At 42.2% G+C, this 27,055-nt stretch overlaps 1 protein-coding gene across 1 annotated transcript in view; it reads left to right on the plus strand.

Moving 5' to 3' along the window:
* Window positions 1–25,273, plus strand: part of LOC311124026 (adhesion G protein-coupled receptor B3-like) — a gene marked incomplete at its 5' end in the record, with an annotated part of 69,194 nt that extends 43,921 nt beyond the window's left edge. The window contains 11 exons of the mRNA XM_084198244.1: window positions 1,168–1,234; window positions 5,330–5,415; window positions 6,622–6,720; window positions 8,548–8,719; window positions 9,487–9,600; window positions 10,108–10,197; window positions 12,292–12,331; window positions 19,861–20,642; window positions 21,191–21,226; window positions 22,034–22,138; window positions 24,056–25,273. Of these exons, the coding sequence (XP_084054370.1) occupies window positions 1,168–1,234; window positions 5,330–5,415; window positions 6,622–6,720; window positions 8,548–8,719; window positions 9,487–9,600; window positions 10,108–10,197; window positions 12,292–12,331; window positions 19,861–20,642; window positions 21,191–21,226; window positions 22,034–22,138; window positions 24,056–24,244 (1,780 nt within the window). The remainder of the gene's footprint in view (window positions 1–1,167; window positions 1,235–5,329; window positions 5,416–6,621; window positions 6,721–8,547; window positions 8,720–9,486; window positions 9,601–10,107; window positions 10,198–12,291; window positions 12,332–19,860; window positions 20,643–21,190; window positions 21,227–22,033; window positions 22,139–24,055) is intronic.
* Between the last annotated feature and the right edge of the window lie 1,782 nt (window positions 25,274–27,055).

A 27,055-nucleotide genomic window follows, 5' to 3' on the forward strand; every position in this document is an offset into this window, starting at 1 on the left:
TCTCAAATATAAAATATATTTTGATTTGTTTAAGACTTTTTATTTTCATAGTTTTGATGTCTTCACTATTATTCTACAATGTAGAAAATAGTAAAAATAAAGAAAAACCCTTGAATGAGTAGATGTGTCCAAACTTTTGACTGGTACTGTATATATAGATATACAGTAATATGAGATCTATATGTAAAACATTTACATTTTATATTTTAGTCATTTCAGATGCTCTTATCCAGAGCGACTTACAGGTAGTGCCTTCATCTTAAGATAGCTAGGTGAGACAACCACATATCACAGTCAAACATACAGGATACCAACATTCCATTCCAGCTAAACAATGAATATATAGCGTTTTGCAAAATAATTACATTTTAATTCACATCTAAAATATATAAATAAAAAATCTGAGAGCAGTAATATTTTACACACACATGAAGGTACCCATAAGCAATCATTTCTGATGAAAAAACACACGTGGATATACTGTAGCGTTTTGGAAATAAACTCTTCATCTTCTTCAAACCCCACAGTAAAACCTTCAGAATCCCTATTATCATGCTGTGTCCCCTTCAAATGTTGGTGTGAACTAAATCCAGTTGGAAAAAGCATACCTAGTCTCTTATGAGCAGTCCTGCAAGGCGACAGCCAACCAAATCTTTAACTTATATTAAGTCTCTTCTTGGGTTTCCTAACCCAGACTAGGGTGAACCCTACAAACCTGACAAAACCCCCAAGACAATCCCAGAGGGCATTTTAAAAGATTCTGACAATACCCCATTTGCTCCTAAGTTGTGTCCCAGCTGAATACTAGTACATAAACAATGTTTTAAAACTCTCTTTAGCATTTTATTCTCCAGTAAAACTTTCTGAAGTAGAACCACAGCATATGCTAGCTAGTACTCCATTCACACTGGAGGATAATACAACTGTATGCAGCTGTGCACCATTCATTTGATGTGATTCTGGGTGTTAATTTCTTTGTGGGAGTTGGTTCGCTAGCTGATATCTCCTCTTCTCCTCTCCTCTCCTCTCCTCTCCTCTCTTCTCTCTACTCCTCCTCTCCTCTCCTCTCCTCTCCTCTCCTCTCCTCTCCTCTCCTCTCCTCTCCTCTTCTCCTCTCTTCTCTCTACTCCTCCTCTCCTCTCCTCTCCTCCTCTCCTCTCTCTACAGCTGCTGGCTATCTCTAGAAGGTGGTCTCCTGTATGCCTTTGTTGGACCGGCAGCAGCAGTGGTTCTGGTATGTATTATAGTATTACAGTATTGCTGATTAAAGTACATATTAAATAGTATTACAGTACTGCTGATTAACGTACATATTATAGTATTACAATACTGCTGATTAAAGTACATATTATACTATTACAGTACTGCTGATTAAAGTATGTATTATAGTATTACAGTACTGCTGGTTAAAGCACATATTATAGTATTACAGTACTGCTGATTAAAATACATATTATAGTATTACAGTACCCCTGATTAAAGTACATATTATACTATTACAGTACTGCTGATTAAAGTATGTATTATAGTTTTACAGTACTGCTGATTAAAGTACATATTACAGTATTACAGTACTGCTGATTAAAGTATGTATTATAGTATTACAGTACTGCTGATTAAAGTACATATTATAGTATTACAGTACTACTGATTAAAGTATGTGTTATAGTATTACAGTGCTTATCTACTCATTAAAAGGGAGAAGGCTTGCAGTATCACTGTATGTTTAGGTTAAGTACTATTCAAGGTTCAAGATGTCTTAATTATCCCATACAGAATATTGGTTTGCAGGCGAGATGAGCATGCATACTATCAAATATAAAACATAGACACTAACATAGGCTACTCATTCATTGCATTGTTGGTTATTCATCCATTTAGTACAACTGTGACTATATGCTGAAAGAAACGTCAATTCTTAGTAATTATTACAATCACTGTCTACACTCTTAGAAAAACAAGGTGCTATCTGTAACCCAAAAGGGTTCTTCGACTGTCCCCATAGGATAACCCTATGAAGAACCCTTTTGGGTTCCATTGAAAAAAAACTTTCCGCAGAAGGTTCTACATTGAACTCAAAAGGGTTCTACCTGGAACCCAAAAGGGTTCTCCTATGGGGCTAGCTGAAGAACCCTTTATGAACCCTTTTTTCTCTTTTGGAACCCTTTTTTCCAAGACTGTAGCCTCCTTCCAAAATCTTGCAGTTTTTTAATCAAAGCAGTAAGCACTGATTCAATTAAATTCAGAATACTTGATATATCCCACAAGGGGCAATTATTACAATACTGTTGGTACAGTGCTGGAGTTACTGTTTGTCTAAGGAGGTGCCTTTGCTTTAGAAAATAACAGAATCTGCTGTCAGACAGACAAAGCCTCCCTGAAGGCTCTTATGTTGGCTTGAGGGGAGCATAGAGGTCAGGTCTGTCGAGTTAGTAAATGTCAACGCCATGAGTAAGCCATGCAACCCTAGAGGTCACATGACAACACAGCAACAGCAGCAGGGACTGGAAATAGAGGAGAGGAAGAATGGAGGAAATAAATCATGTCTACGGTACACTAATGATGTCAATCACCTTTTTGTATTTCACAAGGATAAAAACATCATATTGAGATACTGATGCAGCTAACTGTCCTGAAGTACACAAGTGTCTTTAGATATGACATTGTTCCCTCACCTTATTACAGGGCTGGGGTCCATTTCATTAGAAAAATTGGAGTTGGAATCCAAATTTCAGTTTACTTCCTGTATTGAAATGGAATTGACCCCAAACCTGCCTTGTTTCCCCTCAATGAAAATGTAAATGTCACCCTTTGGACCTTGACAGTGTCCTCTTAGTCTAATGGAGTTGGGTTGGTGAGAGCCGGGTTTGATTCCCACCAGTTACACCTATTTTCTCTATAAACAGGTGAACATGAGAGAGTGTAACTAACTAGTTAGATATTTTCAGTCATCTCTGGGATTCAAACCAGCGACCTTTCAGTTACTAGCCTAACGCTCTTAACTGCTAGGCTACCTGCCGCCCAATACGACTAGATATATTCAGGTTTCCCTCAGGTATATGACTAGATATATTCAGGTTTCCCTCAGGTATATGACTAGATATATTCAGGTTTCCCTCAGGTATATGACTAGATATATTCAGGTTTCCCTCAGGTATATGACTAGATATATTCAGGTTTCCCTCAGGTATATTACAGTTTTTTTCAATTGCTTACACACTAAAATTAAAACTTTCCCACAATTAGCAAAACCTTACACTCAAGGAGCAAAACACCGGCCTAGATTTGCTCAACTGTAAGCACATTGTCAGCTTCACACTTTTTGCAAAACATTACACACAGTGATTTGCAAAACACTAAACACACTTGTATGCATTTGACACAGAAATGTATCATGATGTCATTTCCTTGCAATTTCAAAGCAAAGGCTTTCAAATGAACACACCCATGAACCAATTAGTTAAACACAGCCACCAGGTGTGCACACACACTGGAGCTTAATTGTAGACACACCAATCAGGTTTAAGCACTATAAAAAGGCAACAGGTAAGTTCACCTGTCTTTAAAAAAAATGGACGGTGTCAGAGGAAGAGGAAGAGGAAGAGGAAGAGGAAGAGGAAGAGGAAGAGGAAGAGGGAGAGGGAGAGGGAGAGGAAGAGGAAGACCTGGAGGAGGGGTAGGACATGCACAAAGAAGAAGACAACCAAATCTGTGTAACGAAATTCGTGCTACAATTGTGGACCATGTAATAAACCACGGACTAACACTGAGGGAGGCTGGACTGAGAGTACAGCCTAACCTAAGCAGGTACACGGTGGCATCAATAGTTCAGACATTTCGTCAAGAGCACAGGTGAGAAACGTATCTTCTGTCAACAGAAAATCCATAGCTTACTGCATGTACTATATCAACAGTTTGGTATCTATTCCTGTATCATTTTACAGTAAGCTACATGTATTTTGTTTGGCCAACATAGGATTGAACGTCGAGAACACCAAGGAGGGAGGGGCCCCATATTTACACAGGAGCAAGCGAGAGACATCATAAACCTTGTTTTGGCCAATAATGCAATCGAGGAGTTCTTCTCAGCATGGCGGTGGAAGGTTTATGATCTCCGGCCCTATGTCCAGATGGCCCTCATTCAAGCTATAGTGGAAGCATGTGATCAAATTGAAGCAGCATCCATACAAGAGTGGATTCGTCACTCCAAAAGATTCTTCCCACGTTGCCTTGCAAATGAAAATATAGCCTGTGATGTTGACGAGGCCCTGTGGCCAGATCCAGCTAGGCGGAGAGATGTTTAGGTTATTTTTCTTTTTTATTCGGTACTGAACTGGATATGTAATTTATGTTACAGTATTATTGTAAGCTTATGGTACGTTCAGAAATACTGTATGAAAACTGGAAAATGTTTTGTTATGAATGTTTTGTTGAAATGTTCAGTATTGACTGACTTGAGTACATGAAAATAAAGAAATATTTTCATTAGTCTGCACAATTGGTGTCATGTGGTGTTGGTGAATACTGAATACTGTGTACTCCTGAGTGGCGCAGTGGTCTAAGGCACTGCATCGCAGTGCTAACTGTGCCACTAGAGATCCTGGTTTGAATCCAGGCTCTGTCGTAGCCGGCCGCGACCGGGAGACTCATGGGCGGCGCACAATTGGCCCAGCGTCGTCCAGGGTAGGGGAGGGAATGGCCGGCAGGGATGTAGCTCAGTTGATAGAGCATGGCGTTTGCAATGCCAGGGTTGTGGGTTTGATTCCCACGGGGGGCAAGTATAAAAATAAAAATAAATCACTAACTGTAAGTCGCTCTGGATAAGAGCGTCTGCTAAATGACTAAAATGTGAATTTATTTTGACACTTTCTCTGTGTAAATGCTGAAAGTGTTTTAGGTTGAGCACAGGAGTGTTTAACTGATTCAAACAGAATCAGACCATATGATGGTTGTGGTTCTCTGTAGCTCAACTGGTAGAGCACGGCGCTTGTAACGCCAGGGTAGTGGGTTCGATCCCCGGGACCACCCATACACAGAAAATGTATGCACGCATGACTGTAAGTCGCTTTGGATAAAAGCGTCTGCTAAATGGCTTATAATGGTTGGGTTTATGTTATGACAACAAAATAAGGTTTTTATAAGACATTGTATAGTTTTGACAAAAGTGTTCAATTTTGCAAATGATCTGAGGTGTTGTGCTACTTTGGTGTAGTGTTGTGCTAATTGTGTGAAGGGGTTTGAAAAACCGGGCCCTGTTTTCAAAATTGTGCTTTAAGCAATTGAAACAAACTGTAATAGATATATAAAGGTATTCCTTCTCTATAAACAGGTCAACATGGTGATTGGCATCCTGGTGTTCAACAAGCTGGTCTCCAGAGACGGGATTCTGGAGAAGAAGCCGAAGCATCGAGCTGGGTAAGAAACCACCTACAGCAAAGAGAATCTCTATTTTATTATATTTCTATGACCTGAAGTATGTCTGAAGCAGCTGGGTAAGAAACCACCTACTTACAAAATACATTGTGATACACGACAAAGACAGACAGTAACTGGTTATACTTACGTCTATGGACATTGAAGTGCTTGTTGTTTACCTCCAGGTTGGCTGGAGTGTTGACTGTGTAGCTCTCTTAAGATCTGCAGCGGCCTACTTCTCTAGTCCTTTAGTTGACATAATAGTCTGACTCCTCCTCACTACACATTCACCCACACCTTCTGGATGTCTTCATTTTCCACATGGAGATAAGACCTCGTTCTTTACTCTGGCTGATGGGAGAACATCAACATAAAGAGGTCACATCTCTCTGGGGGAGACGACGTGTGTGTGTGTGTGTGTGTGTGTGCGGAGACGTGGCAGAATCAGTCCATGATGAAAATCCTTTAAAACGCCCACCGCCCACACACATCCCCAGATTGCCCCTGACTACTACCAACATGATACAGAGAGTTGGAATGTGTTCTTTTTTGTTGTCTTCTTGTTGGTTGGTACACCAGAATCCCTCTAGAAAAGCACCACGTAAAGACTGGTTTATACTTGGTCTAACAACATGCCTGTAGCCCACTAGAATGTGACCAACTGTCCACGGACAGTCCTCAGACCAGCCTTGTGTCATCTTGTCATGCGTTCTAACAACATGCCTGTAGCCCACTAGAATGTGACCAACTGTCCACAGACAGTCCTCAGACCAGCCTTATGTCATCTTGTCATGCGTTGTTAAAACCCTTTGGCCCTGCCTGACTACTACTTGTGTGATAGAGAAAGTTGGGATTCCATTCCTAGTGATGTTTTTTTTTTCACAAACGTTATGTTATGTCGTCCTCTTGATGCGTGTTAATCCTAAAGCCCTCTACAACACCCACGCTAACACACGTCTGTCTGGCTACTACTATATGAAAAGTTGTGGGTGCTACTGTTTTTCCTTAAAAACACTGACAAATTGGCCCTGGTTACTACTAACATGATAGAGAACGTTGGGATGGTGTAGTGCTGCTTCTTCACTACTATCATCACTAGTGTCAACATCTTGTATGATAGAACAGTTGGAATGCTATGCTAGTCCTAGCGCTGCTTCTTCACTAACACTATTTCCTGTTGTTTTCTTGTTGTTTGTTGTCCCACAGACCGATGAACGAGCCCCATACAGGGTTAACTCTGAAATGTGCCAAATGTGGTGTGGTGTCCACAACTGCTCTCTCTGCAACTACAGCCAGCAATGCCATGTAAGTGCTGTCTTACAGTACATCGATGCCTGGCAGGGGGAATTAATAAAAGATTAGCTGTGTGTGTGTATGACTCGTCTGATGGTCTGTGTGTCTGGACCAAGACCTTGGTAGCGCTACAGAGAATAAACAGGGCAGCATATGTGTCCTTGCATAGATGTAGCTGTATTCCTTCCTCAACTGAGACTGCTATGGTCTGATGGTCTGGAGAAAGACCTTGTTAGACCTATAGTAGAGTACTGGGCAGTCAGACAGTAATGTTAGACCTATAGTAGAGTACTGGGCAGTCAGACAGTAATGTTAGACCTATAGTAGAGTACTGGGCAGTCAGACAGTAATGTTAGACCTATAGTAGAGTAATGGGCAGTCAGACAGTAATGTTAGACCTATAGTAGAGTACTGGGCAGTCAGACAGTAATGTTAGACCTATAGTAGAGTACTGGGCAGTCAGACAGTAATGTTAGACCCATAGTAGAGTACTGGGCAGTCAGACAGTAATGTTAGACCTATAGTAGAGTACTGGGCAGTCAGACAGTAATGTTAGACCTATAGTAGAGTACTGGGCAGTCAGAGAGTAATGTTAGACCTATAGTAGAGTACTGGGTAGTCAGACAGTAATGGTAGACCTATAGTAGAGTACTGGGCAGTCAGTAATGTTAGACCTATAGTAGAGTACTGGGCAGTCAGACAGTAATGTTAGACCTATAGTAGAGTACTGGGCAGTCAGACAGTAATGTTAGACCCATAGTAGAGTACTGGGCAGTCAGACAGTAATGTTAGACCTATAGTAGAGTACTGGGCAGTCAGACAGTAATGTTAGACCTATAGTAGAGTACTGGGCAGTCAGACAGTAATGTTAGACCTATAGTAGAGTACTGGGCAGTCAGACAGTAATGTTAGACCTATAGTAGAGTACTGGGCAGTCAGACAGTAATGTTAGACCTATAGTAGAGTACTGGGCAGTCAGACAGTAATGTTAGACCTATAGTAGAGTACTGGGCAGTCAGACAGTAATGTTAGACCTATAGTAGAGTACTGGGCAGTCAGACAGTAATGTTAGACCTATAGTAGAGTACTGGGCAGTCAGACAGTAATGTTAGACCTATAGTGGAGTACTGGGCAGTCAGACAGTAATGTTAGACCTATAGTAGAGTACTGGGCAGTCAGACAGTAATGTTAGACCTATAGTAGAGTACTGGGCAGTCAGACAGTAATGTTAGACCTATAGTAGAGTACTGGGCAGTCAGACAGTAATGTTAGACCCATAGTAGAGTACTGGGCAGTCAGACAGTAATGTTAGACCTATAGTAGAGTACTGGGCAGTCAGACAGTAATGTTAGACCTATAGTAGAGTACTGGGCAGTCAGACAGTAATGTTAGACCTATAGTAGAGTACTGGGCAGTCAGACAGTAATGTTAGACCTATAGTAGAGTACTGGGCAGTCAGACAGTAATGTTAGACCTATAGTAGAGTACTGGGCAGTCAGACAGTAATGTCTTGTATGTCAGAGAGACAACAGAACACTAGCTGGTAACAGAGTATCTGTTCATAAACAGTAGATGGTGTTTCTGGTGCTTCTGTATGTCTTCCTAGACTGAGTTGCTGGCAATGTGAATCATTAGTCTGGCCAGGCAGTAATGTCTTCTATCAACAAGAGAGACCGCTGTAGTAGTCTGGCCAGGCAGTAATGTCTTCTATGATCTGATGTGTGTCAGGTGGTAATGCAGACACTTACCTTACCCTCTATCCCCTGTCTCCCTCCCTCCCTCCCTCTCCCTCCCCCTCCCTCCCTCCCTCCCTCTCCCGCCTCTCCCTCCCTCCCTCAGGGCCTCTCTGTGGAGTTCCTGTGTGGTTCTGCCTCTGCTGGCTCTGACCTGGATGTCTGCAGTGCTGGCCATGACAGACAAGCGCTCCATCCTATTTCAGATCCTCTTCTCTGTCTTCGACTCGTTGCAGGGCTTCGTCATCGTCATGGTGCACTGTATCCTGAGGAAAGAGGTAAGGAAGAGGGAGAGAGGAGGGAGAGAGGGGGGAGGGAGAGAGGAGGGGAGAGAGGAGGGGAGAGAGGAGGGGAGGGAGAGGGGAGGGGATGGAGGAGGTAGATAGGAGGGAGAGGAGGGAGAGGAGGAGGTATTGGGGAAGTGAGGGAAGGAGAGGGGGAGGGAAGGAGGGAGAGGGAGGTATGGGTTAGGGAGAAGGGGATACTCTTTTAGTAGGATTCTGTTCATAGTGCACACCATAGAAAAATGATTTTCAAAAATACTTTCCAACAGGATATAAAAATTAAGGTTTCTTATTAGACCAATTCAGATAGAACCTCCCCATTTGATCTATTTTACGTTCGGTGCCAAATGAACATGCCCCAGGTCACACCCTGTGTCACTACGTTTTGTTGACCCTTATACATGTTTAATCCCTCTTATCTCGTGTTGCCCCACACACACTCACACTTCCTGTTTCCCGTTTGGCCCTAACTACAGTATTTATTAGGAGATGATTAGGAGATTAGTGATCTGGACCAGATTAACTCCAGATCACTTTCCTGTTAACTTGCCCCTCCCCTTTGGAAAGTAGCTGTAATTACTGTGAGCAAGGTCAAGGTTACAGCAGGAACAATAGAGCATGGTTTTTTCTTTACTCTCTAGAGTCATGGCCATAGCATGTCAGAAACTAAAATACACATTATATATCATGTTATACTAATGTGCTCTAATACTACTTATAATAATAATAATACTACTTCTATGGTGCCTCACTTTCCCCAGGTCCAAGATGCTTTCAGATGTCGTCTCAGAAACTGTCAGGACCCCAGAAACTGTCAAGACCCCCTCAATGCTGACAACACTGGAACTTTCCCCAACGGTCATGCTCAGATTATGGTAAGCAACACCAGTATAACCCTCAACCTAGTGGTGTCTGGTGGCATTTCCAATGGGGAGGACGGGCTCGTGGTAATGGATGGAACGGAATAAATGGAATGGTCTCAAACACATCAAACACCTGGTTTCCATGTGTTTGATACCATTCCATTCACTTCATTCCATCCATTATTATGAGCTGTCCTCCCCTCACCAGCCTCCTCTGCGCTCAACCAAAGCCTATACCTGCCTTTATATTTGAGACAAAGGAGCAAATCCACATTTTCACGAGTAAAATGTTTAATTGATGTCAATGAGACTACGTCTGAAATTGCACCCTATTCCCTATATAGTGCACTACTTTCGACCAGGTAATAGGGTGTCATTTGGGACATACACCAAGTGAAAATTCCACTTAAGTGGAGGTTAGAATTTGCCCCTAACAGCTGATTCACACTATAGGACTGAACTGAACCGTACTGTGCTGGCTCTGGCTACGATACATTCTTTTCACATTGTCCTTTCCAGTATGTTTCCAGCAACTGTGGTGGATGCGTAACCAGGCCAGTGCAGTACGGCTCGGCAGGGATCGCCTTGGCTCAGCTCAGTGTGAAAAGGGTATAGTATTATATACCCTCAAGACAAGCCTTCATAGCAGGGTTTGGGGTCCATTCCATTTCAGCCAATTAAGGAAGTAAACTGAAATTCCAATTCTGCTGGTTCGGCTGGATGAGGCATTGTTACCCATCGTTTTACAGATAGCTGCTTTAGTTCAACTGTAGTTACACACAGTGTACAGCCGCATGTGGCCCTGGCCCCTGTAATACATTACACACACGCACGCACATGCACACACACATTAATAAATGAGATCCATTTTCCGTTATCCTACTTCCAGTTTGATTGAACTTATTTGTCACTTTCGTCAAGCGTCTTTCATTTACAGAGCCCCCTCTCCAGCCCCCCCCCCCAACACACATAATTAAGCACCAGTTCTTTGAATGACCTTTGTAACGCCACACCAAATCTCTTGATCCAGCAGAACGCCAACTGCCAACGGCCTTCGCTCATCATATCTATCGTCTGATCTTCCCATCGTTTGCATTCTAATATCCTAATATCCTCCTACTCAGATTGAATTAATTTCCACCGTTGTAGAATGGTGTGTTGGCTGTCGGGGTGCCCCCGGTTCAATAGTATAATTTGCAGAGAACAAACAGTGATTGCTTCCCGACTGCTGTTTTAGTGCTATAAAATCCCTTTTACATGCGTATTGCCATATTGTTGTGAATGGAGCAGTGAAGTATAGGACCTTTAACTTGACAGTAACTGACCCAAACAGGGAAAGGCAATAGATAGATGCAATGAAACTACTCCTATATAATGATGACATGTTTAATCAGATATCAAAGGATAGGCAAAATATTTTTCTATTGACTTAATCTCAACAATGCATGTAGCTGGAGTTGCTCTAGGTTTCATTTATGATATCATATTGTAACAATCAACTTGGATCTCAAACAATGCTACAATATTAAAGTTCAAAGAAATACTATATATATATATATATATATATATATGAAGGTGACTAAAACAAGACAGACTAAATGAATACAGTGAGAAACATCAGCATATTGTCATAGAATGTGTATCATTTCACAAAACCAATTCAAATAGACCCAAAATAAAGTTCAGGAAGAAAAAATCCCAAGTAGAATCCTAACAGAAAATAGTCCCAAAGTCAATCAAAAGGTAAAAATTAGCAATCCCCCTTCAAAATGCAAAAATACAATTAATTCAAATAAAAATACAATCACCGGGATAGATCTCACCGGATGGTTGAGGGAGAGGGAAATCCGGCCTGGGGGAGATTTTCTCACAACAGCTAAATTTCATCCTCCAAGTAGGAGTAAAAATCAACAATAATAAACCAAAATAATTCCCTGGAGTGGTTAAATCTAAGTTGCTTAAAAGCACAGGTGGCCGGTGGCACCTTAATTGGGGAGGACGGGCTCATAGTAATGGATGGAACGGGAGTTAATGGATTGGTATCCAACACATCAAACACATGGTTTCCATGTGTTTGATGCCATTCCATTTACTCCATTCCAGCCATTATTATGAGCTGTACTCCCCTCAGCAGCCTCCTGTGCTTAAAAAGTTTTCCACACAAATAGAACCTCAGCCAGGTACAAGCCAAACATTTCCCCAAACAGCTACTTTTTTCTTAAAGGGACATGCCCCATTAAAGGGATAGTCTACCAAAATGACAATGGCAGCCATCTTAGCTTTGCCAGTGCAAATAATGCAGTCAGAACTGGCAGATTCATAACATAACAGTCAGAACTGGCAGATTCATAACATAACAGTCAGAACTGGCAGATTCATAACATAACAATCAGAACTGGCAGATTCATAACATAACAGTCAGAACTGGCAGATTCATAACATAACAGTCAGAACTGGCAGATTCATAACATAACAGTCAGAACTGGCAGATTCATAACATAACAGCATGAAAAGGAAAATACACATAAAGGTTTAACTTTGCTAGGTTTTTAAAACTTTAAACCAGACATGTGCATGTGTATGTGCCTGTCACTTCACATCTGTGGCAGCGTCACATTATATGACATATTCTGTTGTGTCAAAGCTGAAATATAAATCTGTCTGACCGTATTTTCACCACTTTTGTATTTTCTCCCCCAACAGACGGACTTTGAGAAAGACGTGGACATCGCCTGTCGATCAGGTAAACAACCAGATGGTGTCATATTAAATTAATGAGCTCCTGATTACTTTGCCTATTGAAATGAAAGCCCTAAAAAGGAGTTAGACACAGTATAAAATAACATCCCAGGTTGTGTAACAGCCCACTATCCACATTGGACGCCTGCTGGCTTAATGATCAAAACAGACCCATTTGATTTGCGAAGAGGGATGCATCCCAAATGGCACACTATTCCCTATACAATGCACTACTTTTGACCAAAGCCCTATGGACCCTGGTCAAAGGTAGTGCACTATAAAGGGAATAGGGGTGCCATTTGGGACGCAACAGAGGAGTGAGAAGAGGAGGCTTTAGTGAAAGAAGAGAATTTGTTAGGTGTCAGAAAGCCGGCTAGCTTTCTGTGTGGGATGAAACGCATTGCTTGGAATCAAAAGGAAGGGTAAGATAGAGTGGGAGAGTCGTGAATCTGAATAATAATGACAGCGCTTATCGTTTCCTTTGTGCCTGTTGTTCATTAACAAAATGGACGATGGGAAAGCGTTGTACTGTAGCCCTGGTTTCGTTGGTTTTGTTGATGACTCATGTTGAAAGTATTGCGTTTTTTAACGGTACGCTGTCTTTTCATGTAAACGTTGTGTTTTTAAGAGTATCCAATCAAAAACACATATTTTGACCAATGGGTAAAATAATATGTTAATGTCTCTATCATAATCTGTTCAAAATGTATTGGAGTTTTTACCCTTGTAGGATGGTCAGAATTAGGGTGACAAAATCAATGGTCATAAATCAGGAGAATATCATGGAGTCAGCTAGGCTGGATGCTGTGAGAGAATTAAGGCTCCCAGACAGGCTTACCGTTGAACTCTACAGACAGGCTTACCATTGAACTCTACAGACAGGCTTACCGTTGAACTCTACAGACAGGCTTACCATTGAACTCTACAGACAGGCTTACCGTTGAACTCTACAGACAGGCTTACCATTGAACTCTACAGACAGGCTTACCGTTGAACTCTACAGACAGGCTTACCATTGAACTCTACAGACAGGCTCACCATTGAACTCTACAGACAGGCTTACCATTTAACTCTACAGACAGGCTTACCGTTGAACTCTACAGACAGGCTTACCGTTGAACTCTACAGACAGGCTTACCGTTGAACTCTACAGACAGGCTTACCATTGAACTCTACAGACAGGCTTACCGTTGAACTCTACAGACAGGCTTACCATTGAACTCTACAGACAGGCTTACCATTGAACTCTACAGACAGGCTTACCATTGAACTCTACAGACAGGCTTACCGTTGAACTCTACAGACAGGCTTACCATTGAACTCTACAGACAGGCTTACCATTGAACTCTACAGACAGGCTTACCATTGAACTCTACAGACAGGCTTACCATTGAACTCTACAGACAGGCTCACCATTGAATTTGTCATCTTTCTTCTAAAATCCGGAGGACATAAAACAATATAGAGGTAAGATAAATATCGATTTTGAGACATGACATGTAGTATTTTCATATTTTACTATACGCTGTTCATATTAATGTGAAGTTACTGTTCTTTTTCGAAGACTTCTCACAAAAACAAGCATATCTCTGGGAAATGTCAGTGGAGCACTGAGTGAACCGCACGTTTTTTATTTTCAATGTTTTTTACATGTAATTCAGCTCGTGTCGTGTTAACTCAGCTATTTGCGACCGGCGGAAACAACTTGGAAGACGACGACCACAAAATATAAAAATCCTCAAAGGTTTCATCGAGAAAGCTGCACCGCTCTGTCAACAGAGCTCGGTGCTTATTATCGGATGTATTAGGTTATTAAATCCGACTTTTTGGATATAATATTAATGATATGTTAGAGAAAGACCCCACTGAATGATTCAAAACAAGAAAAATCATATTTGTCTAGGTAAAATGTATTTTATAACATAAGGAAGTGAAATGTCATCTCCAAAGCGCGTTTTCTCCCACTCTGGGCCGAGTGGGTGGACACCCTAGGCCTAGAGTGTTCTGTCTTTTGATGTAAAAGTCTAGGCTGGTTTATTGCGATTCCGCCCTCTTATTGAAAACTTTTTAAAAGGTAAACTGAGCTAAGCTGAACTTAATGATTTGCAATTTGGGCTCCTTTCACGCTGCCACACACTGCGACAACCTTTTTATATAAATGCGTGAAACTTGGTACTGTAGAAGCCCACGTCTAGTTCATAAATAATTCATTGCAGTAGACCTAGTCCTAGACTGAGCTGCCAGCCTGCAGACCTACTGCAGACACACTAGAAATGCATTACGTTTCTAGTCAACACAGTAAGTACGAGTTACTATAGGAAGGTGGGGTTTTCGGTCAATCGACGCGAACACAGCGGTTGTCAGCTACCAGGCTTGGGCAAGTGGTCTTAGCATGTTGTTGTTACAGGGTATTGATAGGGGGATGTGTTTGTTGTGTGAAGGGGTCATGCAAATGATTGCAGTGGGTTATAAGGGATTTTACTGACAGTGAATGAACACGACAATACTAGCCGTCACAGACATTGTAGCAGCTGCATAGGTTTTGCTACGTAATACCCTGCCGTTGTTCCATGCAGACACACATGCTGTATAAAAGACGAAAAGTACGTTTATGAGTTAGGCTAGATTAACGGTATATTATGAAGCATACGTTACATATATAATATTTTAAACATGAAATGATTAGCTACATAGAGCATTATTAACACTTATTAACTGTAAAAGTCTAAGCTGTTGGGGGGAACATATGGAATTGTTTTAAGATGGTCATACCATGGATCATTTAGCTATTTGATTTGGAATTTAAGGACTCCTTTAGGGTTAAACAAATATATATATATACAAAAATGATTTGATAAAATATTGAATTTGGCCTTTACTACTATAGCCCATAGAAACGCATTGAATAACACATTCATAAATGGCAAAAAATACTAAATAAATCATAAGGAATAAGGTTTTGAAGTGTCTGTCCTATATCTAGGAGATACACTATATATACAAAAGTATTTGGACACCCCTTCAAATTAGTGGATTCGGCTAGTTCAGCCACACCAGTTGCTGACAGGTGTATAAAATCGAGCAAACAGCCATGCAATCTCCATAGACAAACATTGGCAGTAGAATGGCCCCACTGAAGAGCTAAGTGACTTTCAACGTGGCACCGTCATAGGATGCCACCTTTCCAACAAGTCAGTTCGTAAAATTTCTGCCCTGCTAGAGCTGCCCCGGTCAACTGTAAGTGCTGTTATTGTGAAGTGGAAACGTCTAGGAGCAACAATGGCTCAGACGCGAAGTGGTAGGCCACACAAGCTCACAGAATGGGACCGCCGAGTGCTGAAGCGTGCAGCGCATAAAAAATATTCTGTCCTCGGTTGCAACACTCACTACCGAGTTCCAAACTGCCTCTGGAAACAATGTCAGCAGAAGAACTGTTCATCTGGAGCTTCATGAGCTCCATGGGTTTCCATGGGCGAGCAGCCTAAGATCACCATGCACAATGCCAAGCGTCGGCTAGAGCGGTGCGTCAATAGACTCTTAACAATAGAACCGCTGGTCCTCGACTGCAACATTCTAACAGTGTATTTAATATATGCTATCACAAAAATAATCATTTGGTTGTGTTTATGAAGGCCTTGGGCGACATTAGAATACGATTTGTGTATTTTATTTGAAATAACACAGTAGCATTTTCATTAGTTTATGTTACTGTAGGCTATATGTCGTTTTATTTTTTTTTAAACACCACGAAATTAAAGCGTTCAATATATTTTATTCGAGGAGTGCCTTTGTTACAACTGTGAAACAGAAAGCATATACGTTGGAACATGGTAACAGTTTATTTTTATAAGGACAAAATAAAATAAAAAATACCCCAACCACCAAGACACATGGTCAAAAGACACGCAGTCAAATGATGAAAACATCAGTAGCCAAATTAAACATCATTATAAATAGTGAAACTCGGCACAAAAGCAATAAAGGCATTATAATGAATATAAGTGTAGATATGACAGCAGTCAAAAATAGTCCATTCTTGTCAGCTCCTGCTTCTGTGCGTCTTCACACAACGGCATCAGTTGGATTTCATTTAGCTGTTATTCCTTGTCCTAACAGTTAACACAATTTTAGTACCTTTTCACTTGCTTGACACACTTTGACGTACCTTTGTCTGGTTGTAGTGTGCAATAGTCTCCAGTTTTCTCTTTATTGTGTCCAGTTGTCTTGTCATTCTCACTTTGTTCATGGTGCCAGCCAGACTTGTTTTCTTTGCAAGCAACTTGTTCACCAATGACAGTGAAGTGAAGAAATTGTCCATTGTGACATTTCTCCCCTTACCAACCTAAGGTTCAACAAGCCTTACCACCACATTCTCCCACACTGGCGTCTGCTGCCCAATGTGGATATTTTCCCAGATATTTTCAGCCTTTCAGCATATATAATTACACACGCTCTCACTGTGAAGCCTACCCCCAGTAGGCCAGAGTAGACTGATACGACTGCTTTGATTTGGGTGAACTGATATAGGGTAAATACCATTTCAAGATTAGACCTATAATTAGAATGGATCAATACAATAGAATGTCCCACCCTGTTCTTCATTCACCATTGGTGATTACATAATTATGCATTGTTCGCTTGCCATTGCTCATCAATTCACCCACTCTCCCCCTTCTCCCCCATTCTCCCCCTTTCTCCCCCATTCTCCCCCTTTCTCCCCCACTCTCCCCCTTTCTCCCCCATTCTCCCCATCATACTTTACTTTTATTTAATCTGTTGTTATAGTTTAGGTTCAGTTTGTCGGGGTGATTATCAGCTGGGCACTGGAGTGAAGCAGGCCCTACTGTTGGGAGAAGGAGGGGCAACGGGGGAAAACCATTCAAAAAAATGACATGCCTTCTTAAAACTGGTTCTAATATTAAGATTGTAACAAGGACAGTGTGTGATATAGACTTCATTAGAAAAAAGGAAAGGACAGAGTGGCATGACTTAAAACATGGCAGAGTAATACAACATTTTATGAATAATGAGCAGTCAAAATGACTGCTTTAGCAGATCTAGTGTTAAGGATTAAAGTAAAATCCAAATAATTTTATCTATCAGGAACACTATCTGGAATAACACCAGGAATATATACCAGGAAATATACCAACAATAATAACTTGCTGTGCCAAGAATATATACCAGGAATAATCCCTCGCCTCCACCACCCTCTACCCCTACCCCCCTACCCCTCGACCACCTCCACCACCCTCTACCCCTACCCCCCTACCCCTCGACCACCTCCACCACCCTCTACCCCTACCCCCCTACCCCTCGACCACCTCCACCACCCTCTACCCCTACCCCCCTACCCCTCGACCACCTCCACCACCCTCTACCCCTACCCCCCTACCCCTCGACCACCTCCACCACCCTCTACCCCTACCCCCCTACCCCTCGACCACCTCCACCATTCTCTACCCCTACCCCCCTACCCCTCGACCACCTCCACCACCCTCTACCCCTACCTCCCTACCACTCGACCCCCTCCACCACCCTCTACCCCTACCCCCCTACCACCTCCACCCCCTCCTTCCTTTCTCTCTCTGCACCACTGTTTATCTCCCTGTTCCACTCTGTGGTGATTCAGGCTGAAAACAAAAAGGAAATTGTTAGGTTTTCTGTTTCTGGCTGTGCTGCGCTGCTCTGCTCTGCTCTGGGCTGGGCTGGGCTGGACACACACAGACACATACACACACACACACACACACACACACAAACACACACTGCTGACCTTGTTGTCTCCTTGCAGCCTGTTGGTTTTCGAACAGGCAATTCCCCTGTGGAGGATTCAGAAGGCGAAGATTAAAATGGCCCCAAAACACCTCGGTCCTGCATCCCAAATGGCACCCTATTACCTTCATAGCTCTACTGTTGACCAGGGCCCATAGGGACCAGGGCCAATAGGGCTCTGGTCAAAAGTAGTGCACTATGTAGGGTATATGCTACCATTTGGGATGCAACCATCAGCTCTGCAGCGCTGGAGAGAAGCACAGAGCGCGGCAGTACAGGCTGTTCTGTTCCTCCAAAAGGGTATTTCTGACTTCTGACAAGGCAGCTTTAGAACTAAAAGCTAGCCTCTCCTGGTTATGTGTCTGGGGTTTGGGGGGGTTTTCCAAGGTGAACCAAACCTTAATAAGATAAAAAGGTTTCGTAGGCATCAGGGATTTCGGGTCGGATTTGAGGAAAGGTTCTCCTGACCCGCTGTTATTTGATGGTAAAGTCCTCCTCAGAGGTTTGTCGGCTTGTCTCGGCTTGTCAGCTCTGTACTTAGTTACGTCAGGAACATCTAATGCCCTATATTGGCTCCTTTGAAGTAGTGTCCCTGTGTCCTGTTTGAAGAGATCGGTAGCCAAGTTTTGTCTATTTCATCCCACCTGTGTGAGGAAATAGTCATTAAAGTGTAATATGGACACATCTGGTTCATTGTTTCAAGTGTCCTGGCATTATAATTTCAATGATTTGTTTTGACACACATTCAGAAAAAGGAAATGCAACATTAGGTTCTGAAATCTGCAACAATGGTCTGAAATCGGAATTATTTAAAATAAGCATAAAATGAGAAATAAACAGATCATTAAAAACAGACTGACATTAGTTCTCGGTGTGGTGCATTCATTCCACTATCTCCCCTGTCTGTCAGTATGGTGCATTCATTCCACTATCTCCCCTGTCTGTCAGTATGGTGCATTCATTCCACTATCTCCCCTGTCTGTCAGTATGGTACATTCATTCCACTATCTCCCCTGTCTGTCAGTATGGTGCATTCATTCCACTATCTCCCCTGTCTGTCAGTATGGTACATTCATTCCACTATATCCCCTGTCTGTCAGTGTGGTGCATTCATTCCACTATCTCCCCTGTCTGTCAGTATGGTGCATTCATTCCACTATCTCCCCTGTCTGTCAGTATGGTACATTCATTCCACTATCTCCCCCGTCTGTCAGTATGGTGCATTCATTCCACTATCTCCCCCGTCTGTCAGTATGGTACATTCATTCCACTATCTCCCCCGTCTGTCAGTATGGTGCATTCATTCCACTATCTCCCCTGTCTGTCAGTATGGTGCATTCATTCCACTATCTCCCCCGTCTGTCAGTATGGTGCATTCATTCCACTATCTCCCCTGTCTGTCAGTATGGTGCATTCATTCCACTATCTCCCCCGTCTGTCAGTATGGTGCATTCATTCCACTATCTCCCCCGTCTGTCAGTATGGTGCATTCATTCCACTATCTCCCCCGTCTGTCAGTATGGTGCATTCATTCCACTATCTCCCCCGTCTGTCAGTATGGTGCATTCATTCCACTATCTCCCCTGTCTGTCAGTATGGTGCATTCATTCCACTATCTCCCCTGTCTGTCAGTATGGTCGGTGCATTCATTCCACTATCTCCCCTGTCTGTCAGTATGGTGCATTCATTCCACTATCTCCCCTGTCTGTCAGTATGGTGCATTCATTCTACTATCTCCCCTGTCTCTCCTCTCCACAGCTCTCCACAAAGACATGGGCTCTTGCCGCGCGGCCACCATCACCGGCACCCTATCCCGCATCTCTCTGAACGACGAGGAGGATGAGAAGGGGCACGAGGGGCTCAACTACTCCACCTTACCCGGCAACATCATGTCCAAGGTGATGATCCAGCAGCCCGGCATGCACATGGGCCCCATGGGCGACATGGGAGAGGGCTGCTTGGGCGACAGCGTGTCCGACATGCGCCGCACCGTCTACCTATGCACCGATGATGCTCTTCGTCAGTCCGACCAGGATATGGGCGGGCACGGGCACGGCGGGATGGGCAGTGGCCACGACATGGGCAATATGGGTGGTATGGGCAGCGTGGGCGGGCATTCACCCCAAGGCCAGATGATGGAGACGGACTACATCGTGATGCCACGGGCTTCGGCGGCGGCCGGATCTGGGAACTGTAACACACTTCCCACTCTCCTGAAGGACGATAGCTCCACCAAGATGAACGTGGGCATGGGCATGGGCGATACGCTGCCCCACGAGAGAATGATGCAACACTACAAGATGGCACCGGACTTCAACATGAGCCCGACGGGGATGGGCGTGATGGGGGGCATGGAGCACATGAACATGGATCAGAACCTGCAGCCGCAGTACGGGTCAGGAGGAGGACAGGAACACATGCAGCAGAACCTTCCCTTTGAACCCCGCACTGCCGTCAAGAACTTCCTGGCTGAGATGGAAGAGACTGGAGGGCTGTCGAGGAGCGAGACGGGATCCACCATATCCATGAGCTCCTTAGAGGTAGGTTGGATTGGAGAAGACTGTTGAAGTGTTGGTTTAACCTTAGAGGTAGGCTGGAGTGGAGAAGACTGTTGAAGTGTTGGTTTAACCTTAGAGGTAGGCTGGAATGGAGAAGACTGTTGAAGTGTTGGTTTAACCTTAGAGGTAGGCTGGAGTGGAGAAGACTGTTGAAGTGTTGGTTTAACCTTAGAGGTAGGCTGGAGTGGAGAAGACTGTTGAAGTGTTGGTTTAACCTTAGAGGTAGGCTGGAATGGAGAAGACTGTTGAAGTGTTGGTTTAAGTAAATAAAGCCATTGTTTGTAGTACTGTTCAAATTAGAAATAGCTGCAGAAGTAAATACATAATTAATTTGCAGCTGTGTTCAAGTGAGAAGATTGTCACATTGTTGCCGTAAAGGAAAATGTGTTTATTTTGTCACGCTTAGAATGTTAATTAGTGTTCATTAATACTGAGTTATAATTTCTATAGTATTTAGAAGGTCATAACCCCCTCATTTTAACATACTGTATGTTGTCTAATTATCTGCAATATGTTTTTCTTGTCTTCAGAGAAGAAAATCGCGCTACCAAGACCTGGACTTTGAAGTAAGTAAACTTACTGGTTGGCAAAGTGCATGCTTCAGGCTTTCGTTGTTACACTGAGCATTCGTGTTTGCCCTACCCTTTAATTTACTATCGTTGTTACACTGAGCATTCGTGTTTGCCCTACCCTTTAATTTACTATCGTTGTTACACTGAGCATTCGTGTTTGCCCTACCCTTTAATTTACTACTACTTTTTTGTAGCACTTAAGCTTATTGGAGTAACATGGTCTTGACACAACACAGATGTATTGATGTGTGGCGTAGTTAAGGTAAAACAATCCTGTCAAACTAAAGCCGTACAAAGGTCAGCCAGCAAATCTCACCCACTCTCATTTGGTTCCTCCTCCATCGCTTACGTACATCCATTGGCTATGAGTTGATTTTAAAACTGTTATGCTTTATAAAGTCACATGCACATTTCACACCTGACTTTTGTGCTTTTTCGATGGAAAACATTACATTGGCTGACAGCCCAAGACACAAATGTCTCAAACCACTTTTGTGGGTTTATTCCATTTCTCCATCAAATTATTGTATTCTGACTTTTCTGTATAAATGTGAAAGGTAGATTTGATAATAAAATTGGCCATAAATGATATGTAATTACTCAACTGGCTTACATTATATGCAAAATCCTTAAAAGACATTGGCCCCTGTAATATGTCTTAGCCTTGCCATAATACCAGTGACAGATGAAATGCTATTCAGAAAGGTGTAGGGGGGTAGAGAGGAAAGCATATTGCATTATAATCTCCATCCTATTATTGGCTTTGATTTCCAAACCAAAACGAACCCCTTGCCATTGCAGAAAGTCATGCACACCAGGAAAAGACACATGGAGCTGTTCCAAGAACTGAATCAGAAATTTCAAACCCTGGATCGATTTCAAGACATACCAAATATGGGCAGCATGGTGAGTAATAATACCAGGAACAGGAACAGGAAATCAGCAGTAACAGGAAATGGTGAAGGGCAGGGGGAGATGATTGGTCAGCGGTCGGCTGTTGTAGACCAATTGCAGAGCTGGAGAAAATCCAGATGGGGTGATTGGTCGAAGCTGGTGGTTGTCGACCGATTAGAGTACAAAGCAAGATAGATAGCCTTTTTTAGATGTCCATCCGCTCAGCAGCACCACGTACTGAGTCATTGAGCAAATGAACAGATCCGGTGACATGGCTCTATACCTAGCAGGCCTGCCAGCTGCTGGTGGTGAGGGGGGGGGGGGGGGTGACTAGTCGCTAAACGAGAGACTCTGTCTGAGAGAGGGCAGGCATTATCTCATCACAGGCAGTCTGCAGACTCACTGGCTCTATCTCAATTCATCTTTCCACAATTCCTTGTATCCCATCTCCTCGCCTCCTTCTCAACCATATTGAATGAGAAGGTCTAAGGTCCCTCCACTCGGACATGGATGCAAGGAATCAAGGAAAAGGATCCTGCTTTGGCGCTCTTTACCACCCCCAGGTGAATTGGGGGTTGGAAAGGTTCAATCAGACTATATATCTTAGATGTGTTGAAAAGGAGCCCCTGTGAGAAGGCTTTCTGTCGTGGTATTCCATCTCAATTTGAGTACATCCATTCAAAATGCAAGGAGCTGTATCAGTCCTGACATATCACCGGACATGGTCAGTTCTGAGTGAATGATTTCTGCATTGCTTTCTGCACTGTATCCTGGGAATAGTTTACAGACAGAAATTGGCCTGTTGACCAAAACACACTCAGGCCTATTGTTGTGTGAGAATAGAGTCAGCTCTGCGGCATGCAAGCAGGCAGGCAGTTAGCCCCTCGGCCTGTCATGTCATGTAATCCTCTCTCTCTTCTCTCACATTTCAATCAACCCCACTGCACAGCGTAATTCGCTGCTTGTTGCTTAGTAACCACCACAAGGACATTTATATAGAAAACGACTTCTTTTTTTTTTCACTTACATTTTGTTTTGGCGGGGGGGGGGGGGGGGGAATAAATGTACTGCAGTGCTGGCTGGGCTGGCTGAATAGCTGGCAGGCTCCAGAGCTACAGACAACATTAGTAACCATTGTGTATTCCCTGACTGCATAGTAACAGCACCGATAGCTCGCTGCGCTATTTGCCTCCCTACTAGTCTCTTTGTGAGTGTCAGTGAGAGTACATCCAGATTATGGGAACAGAACAGCACACAGTCAGATACAGTGGAAGCTCATCCTCTAGTCCCTCGTCACCGTTATTCAGCTACAAGGGAAAGCGCACTATTCATTTGAATTCTTCCATGATATAGCCTAACCACATTATTCACATTTGAGATACTTTTCATTACCTTTTGTTACTTACGCTTCTCATAGAACCATTACACCATTAATGTGCTCTACCAGAACATTAGTTGAGGTGATCAATGCATAGAGGCAGTACATCGTAATTCAAAGTCTCTGTGTAATCCATTGTTTGGCTAAACTTTATAATAACTTTCTTGAATAATCCATTATAGCTTTCATATGAATGTTTATAAATGTTTTAAAGTGATGAAATACACATGTATTTATAAAACAGTTTATTCATGCTTATTCATGGAAGTTATTATTAACCAATGTTACCCAATGTTTAAGAAAAAGAAGAACCGTGAACTGTGACTAGTGACAGTGAGGCATGCTCCCTTCTAAGTAATAACCCTCACATATCCCTGTATATATATATATCCCTGCACCTTTTCCTATATATAACATATAAAGTGCATAGGGTATAACATATAGTAACAGTGTATAGTGAACCATGTCTAGTGACTATAAGGCATGCTACCTCCTATGTCCTGCTATGACCCTGTCCATATCTGCTGCTAACCTGTCCCTGTCCTCCCAAGGACAAGGCCATGCCCAACAAGAACCCCTGGGAGAGCTACAACCCAGCCTGTGAGTACCAGAACTACAGCAGTATGAATGTACTAGACCCTGACACCAAGGACTCTCTGGAGATGACCGCAGCGGAGTGGGAGAAGTGTGTCAATCTCCCCTTAGACGTCCAGGAAGGAGACTTCCAGACAGAGGTCTGATCTGATCTAAACAAACCACGAAATAGGTCCTGATGAAGCACACTACTTTTGACCAGGTCCTATAGGCTTCTTTTTGACCAGTACCCATAGGGCTCTTTTGAACAGGACTCATAAGGCTCTGGTCAAAAGTAGTGCACTATATTAGGGAATAGGGTGACATTTTGGGTGCACTCCAGGAAGGAGACATCCAGGAAGTAGAAACCAGGAAGAGGACAACCAGGAGAAAAACGATAACCAGGACATGGAGGAAAGGGGAAAGGATGTATTTTGCACTGAAAAAATGGACAGACTGTCCTAACAGCCTTGGCCTACTACATATCTGGATTATAAAGGAGTATGACAAGGACATGATGTGCCAATACGATTTACGAGGAAACGACAGAGGACAGGAGGAAAAAATAAAACAAAAAATACAACAAAAAACATCAGTGTTACTTTTTGTATTCTCACTAGTGTACTTAGTGCAGCAGGCCAGCCAGGTGGGTGTACAATATTTACCATCATGTGTTTCAGAGTACCCGTGGTAAGAAGAATTGGTTCAAAAAGGTGAAAATCTTTCTAGATGAATAAACCTCAAAAAGCTAAATGAAGACATAATACCATGTCGATCCCAGCTTCGTTGGGTCCAGTTTTATATTTCTCAAAACTGGACCCTGGAAGCACAATGTATATATTTATGCAGGTTTTTAAAAAGTTTATAACAAGTCTGTTTGGCCATTACTACACTTTTTACTTTATAATATAAAACATATATGAGCGAGAGTGGCAGGCAAAGAGGATTTTTCTGTCATATAAAAATGAATGTTTGTCAAAGCTACATTCTTCATTGCTTTAAATGCAATAAAGGTAATACTCACTTTTATATGAATAATATATTTCACAAACTTTAATACTGCAGAATCTTGCTTGAAGACTCTCGGCAAAAACTCTCATCTGCAGCCCTGTATAAAATATTTAAAAAACGAAAAATGTTGTATGGTGTAAATAAACTTTTGTCTACATATGTTTTACTTGTGCCAATTTATTTTAATGAGAAAAAAATGCCAACTTGATCAAGCGTTATAGCGTTATAAAATGTTAACATTTGAACAAGGAATGTAAATAAAAGAGGAAATATGTTCGTACTGCTTCAGAGAACGTGTCAAGTCTATCTGGTGGTCATGCCTTTGTCAGATGTATTGAGCTTTAAACCAACAGGTTCTCCTCAGAAGCCCCATTTATACATTTTAGTCATTTAGCAGATGCTCTTATCCAGCGCGACTTACAGTTAGTGAGTGCATACATTTTTCATACTGGCCCCCTGTGGCAAACGAACCCACAACCCTGGCGTTGCAAACGCCACGCTCTACCAACTGAGCTACACCTGGTGCTAACATGCGTCCTTTGTCCTGATATTTTCCACATTCTGATTGTGCCCACATTTTTAGACAGGTGTACACGATTAAAAGACCCATTGTGATCTTATTGTGATCAGATCTCCCTGACCACTTCCAGAGGTAGTCGGGGTGCATTGTGTCTGCATATCTTACAAGTGTAAACAGATCTAAAATCATTGACAATTGACTTATGGCATCAATATGTCTTAAAACAAATATCTGTGAAATAATTTACTAATCTGTTTACAATGCAGACACTGTGGATGGATCAGAGACCTTTTAATACCATGTGTAGACGCGACAAACTTTGATCAGATAGTGATTGTATTATATTTGATCAGATCACAAAACCTACATGCTAGTGCAAGGTGTAAACAAGGCTTATTACGATGTATTCCATCTGGTTCTGCCACCTTTGCTTTGCTTTTCACCTTGTATTAACAAACCCACATTATGGCTGACAGAACGAACACTACAGTTCATGTGAAATTAAACAGGTTAGGGTTACACTTTACACACATATTATTCAATCCGTATTTCGGAAGTTAAGCGTTAAAGCGTGATTGGAATTTAAAGGCAATGTTCCCGTGTTAGTGGAGACTGCGTTCACGGTAAAGGCTGCATATGACGACTCAATCGTAAATGACCTTTACATTTCTATCAAGTAATCTGTAACGCTTCAGCGATCCAGATTGAATAGAGTCCTAAGTTTCTCTGATACCTCTGTAATAGTACTGTATTACACTACTTACACTAATAGCAACATTGTATTAATGTTGTTAGCGTGTCAACGACATGAGTGAAGACATTATACTGTACATTGATATACAGTGGTGTAAGCCTATGGAAAGAACAGAACATTGATATAAGGTAATGGAGACCTATAGTTATTATTAGGAACAGTCAGAGGGATACTGAACAGAACATTGATATAAGGTAATGGAGACCTATAGTTATTATTAGGAACAGTCAGAGAGATACTGAACAGAACATTGATATAAGGTAATGGAGACCTATAGTTATTATTAGGAACAGTCAGAGAGATACTGAACAGAACATTGATATAAGGTAATGGAGACCTATAGTTATTATTAGGAACAGTCAGAGAGATACTGAACAGAACATTGATATAAGGTAATGGAGACCTATAGTTATTATTAGGAACAGTCAGAGAGATACTGAACAGAACATTGATATAAGGTAATGGAGACCTATAGTTATAATTAGGAACAGTCAGAGAGATACTGAACAGAACATTGATATAAGGTAATGGAGACCTATAGTTATTATTAGGAACAGTCAGAGAGATACTGAACAGAACATTAATATAAGGTAATGGAGACCTATAGTTATTATTAGGAACAGTCAGAGAGATACTGAACAGAACATTGATATAAGGTAGTGGAGACCTATAGTTATTATGAGGAACAGTCAG

Source organism: Coregonus lavaretus (assembly GCF_964263955.1).
Source record: "Coregonus lavaretus genome assembly, contig: HAP1_SCAFFOLD_2796, whole genome shotgun sequence".
NCBI lineage: Eukaryota > Metazoa > Chordata > Actinopteri > Salmoniformes > Salmonidae > Coregonus > Coregonus lavaretus.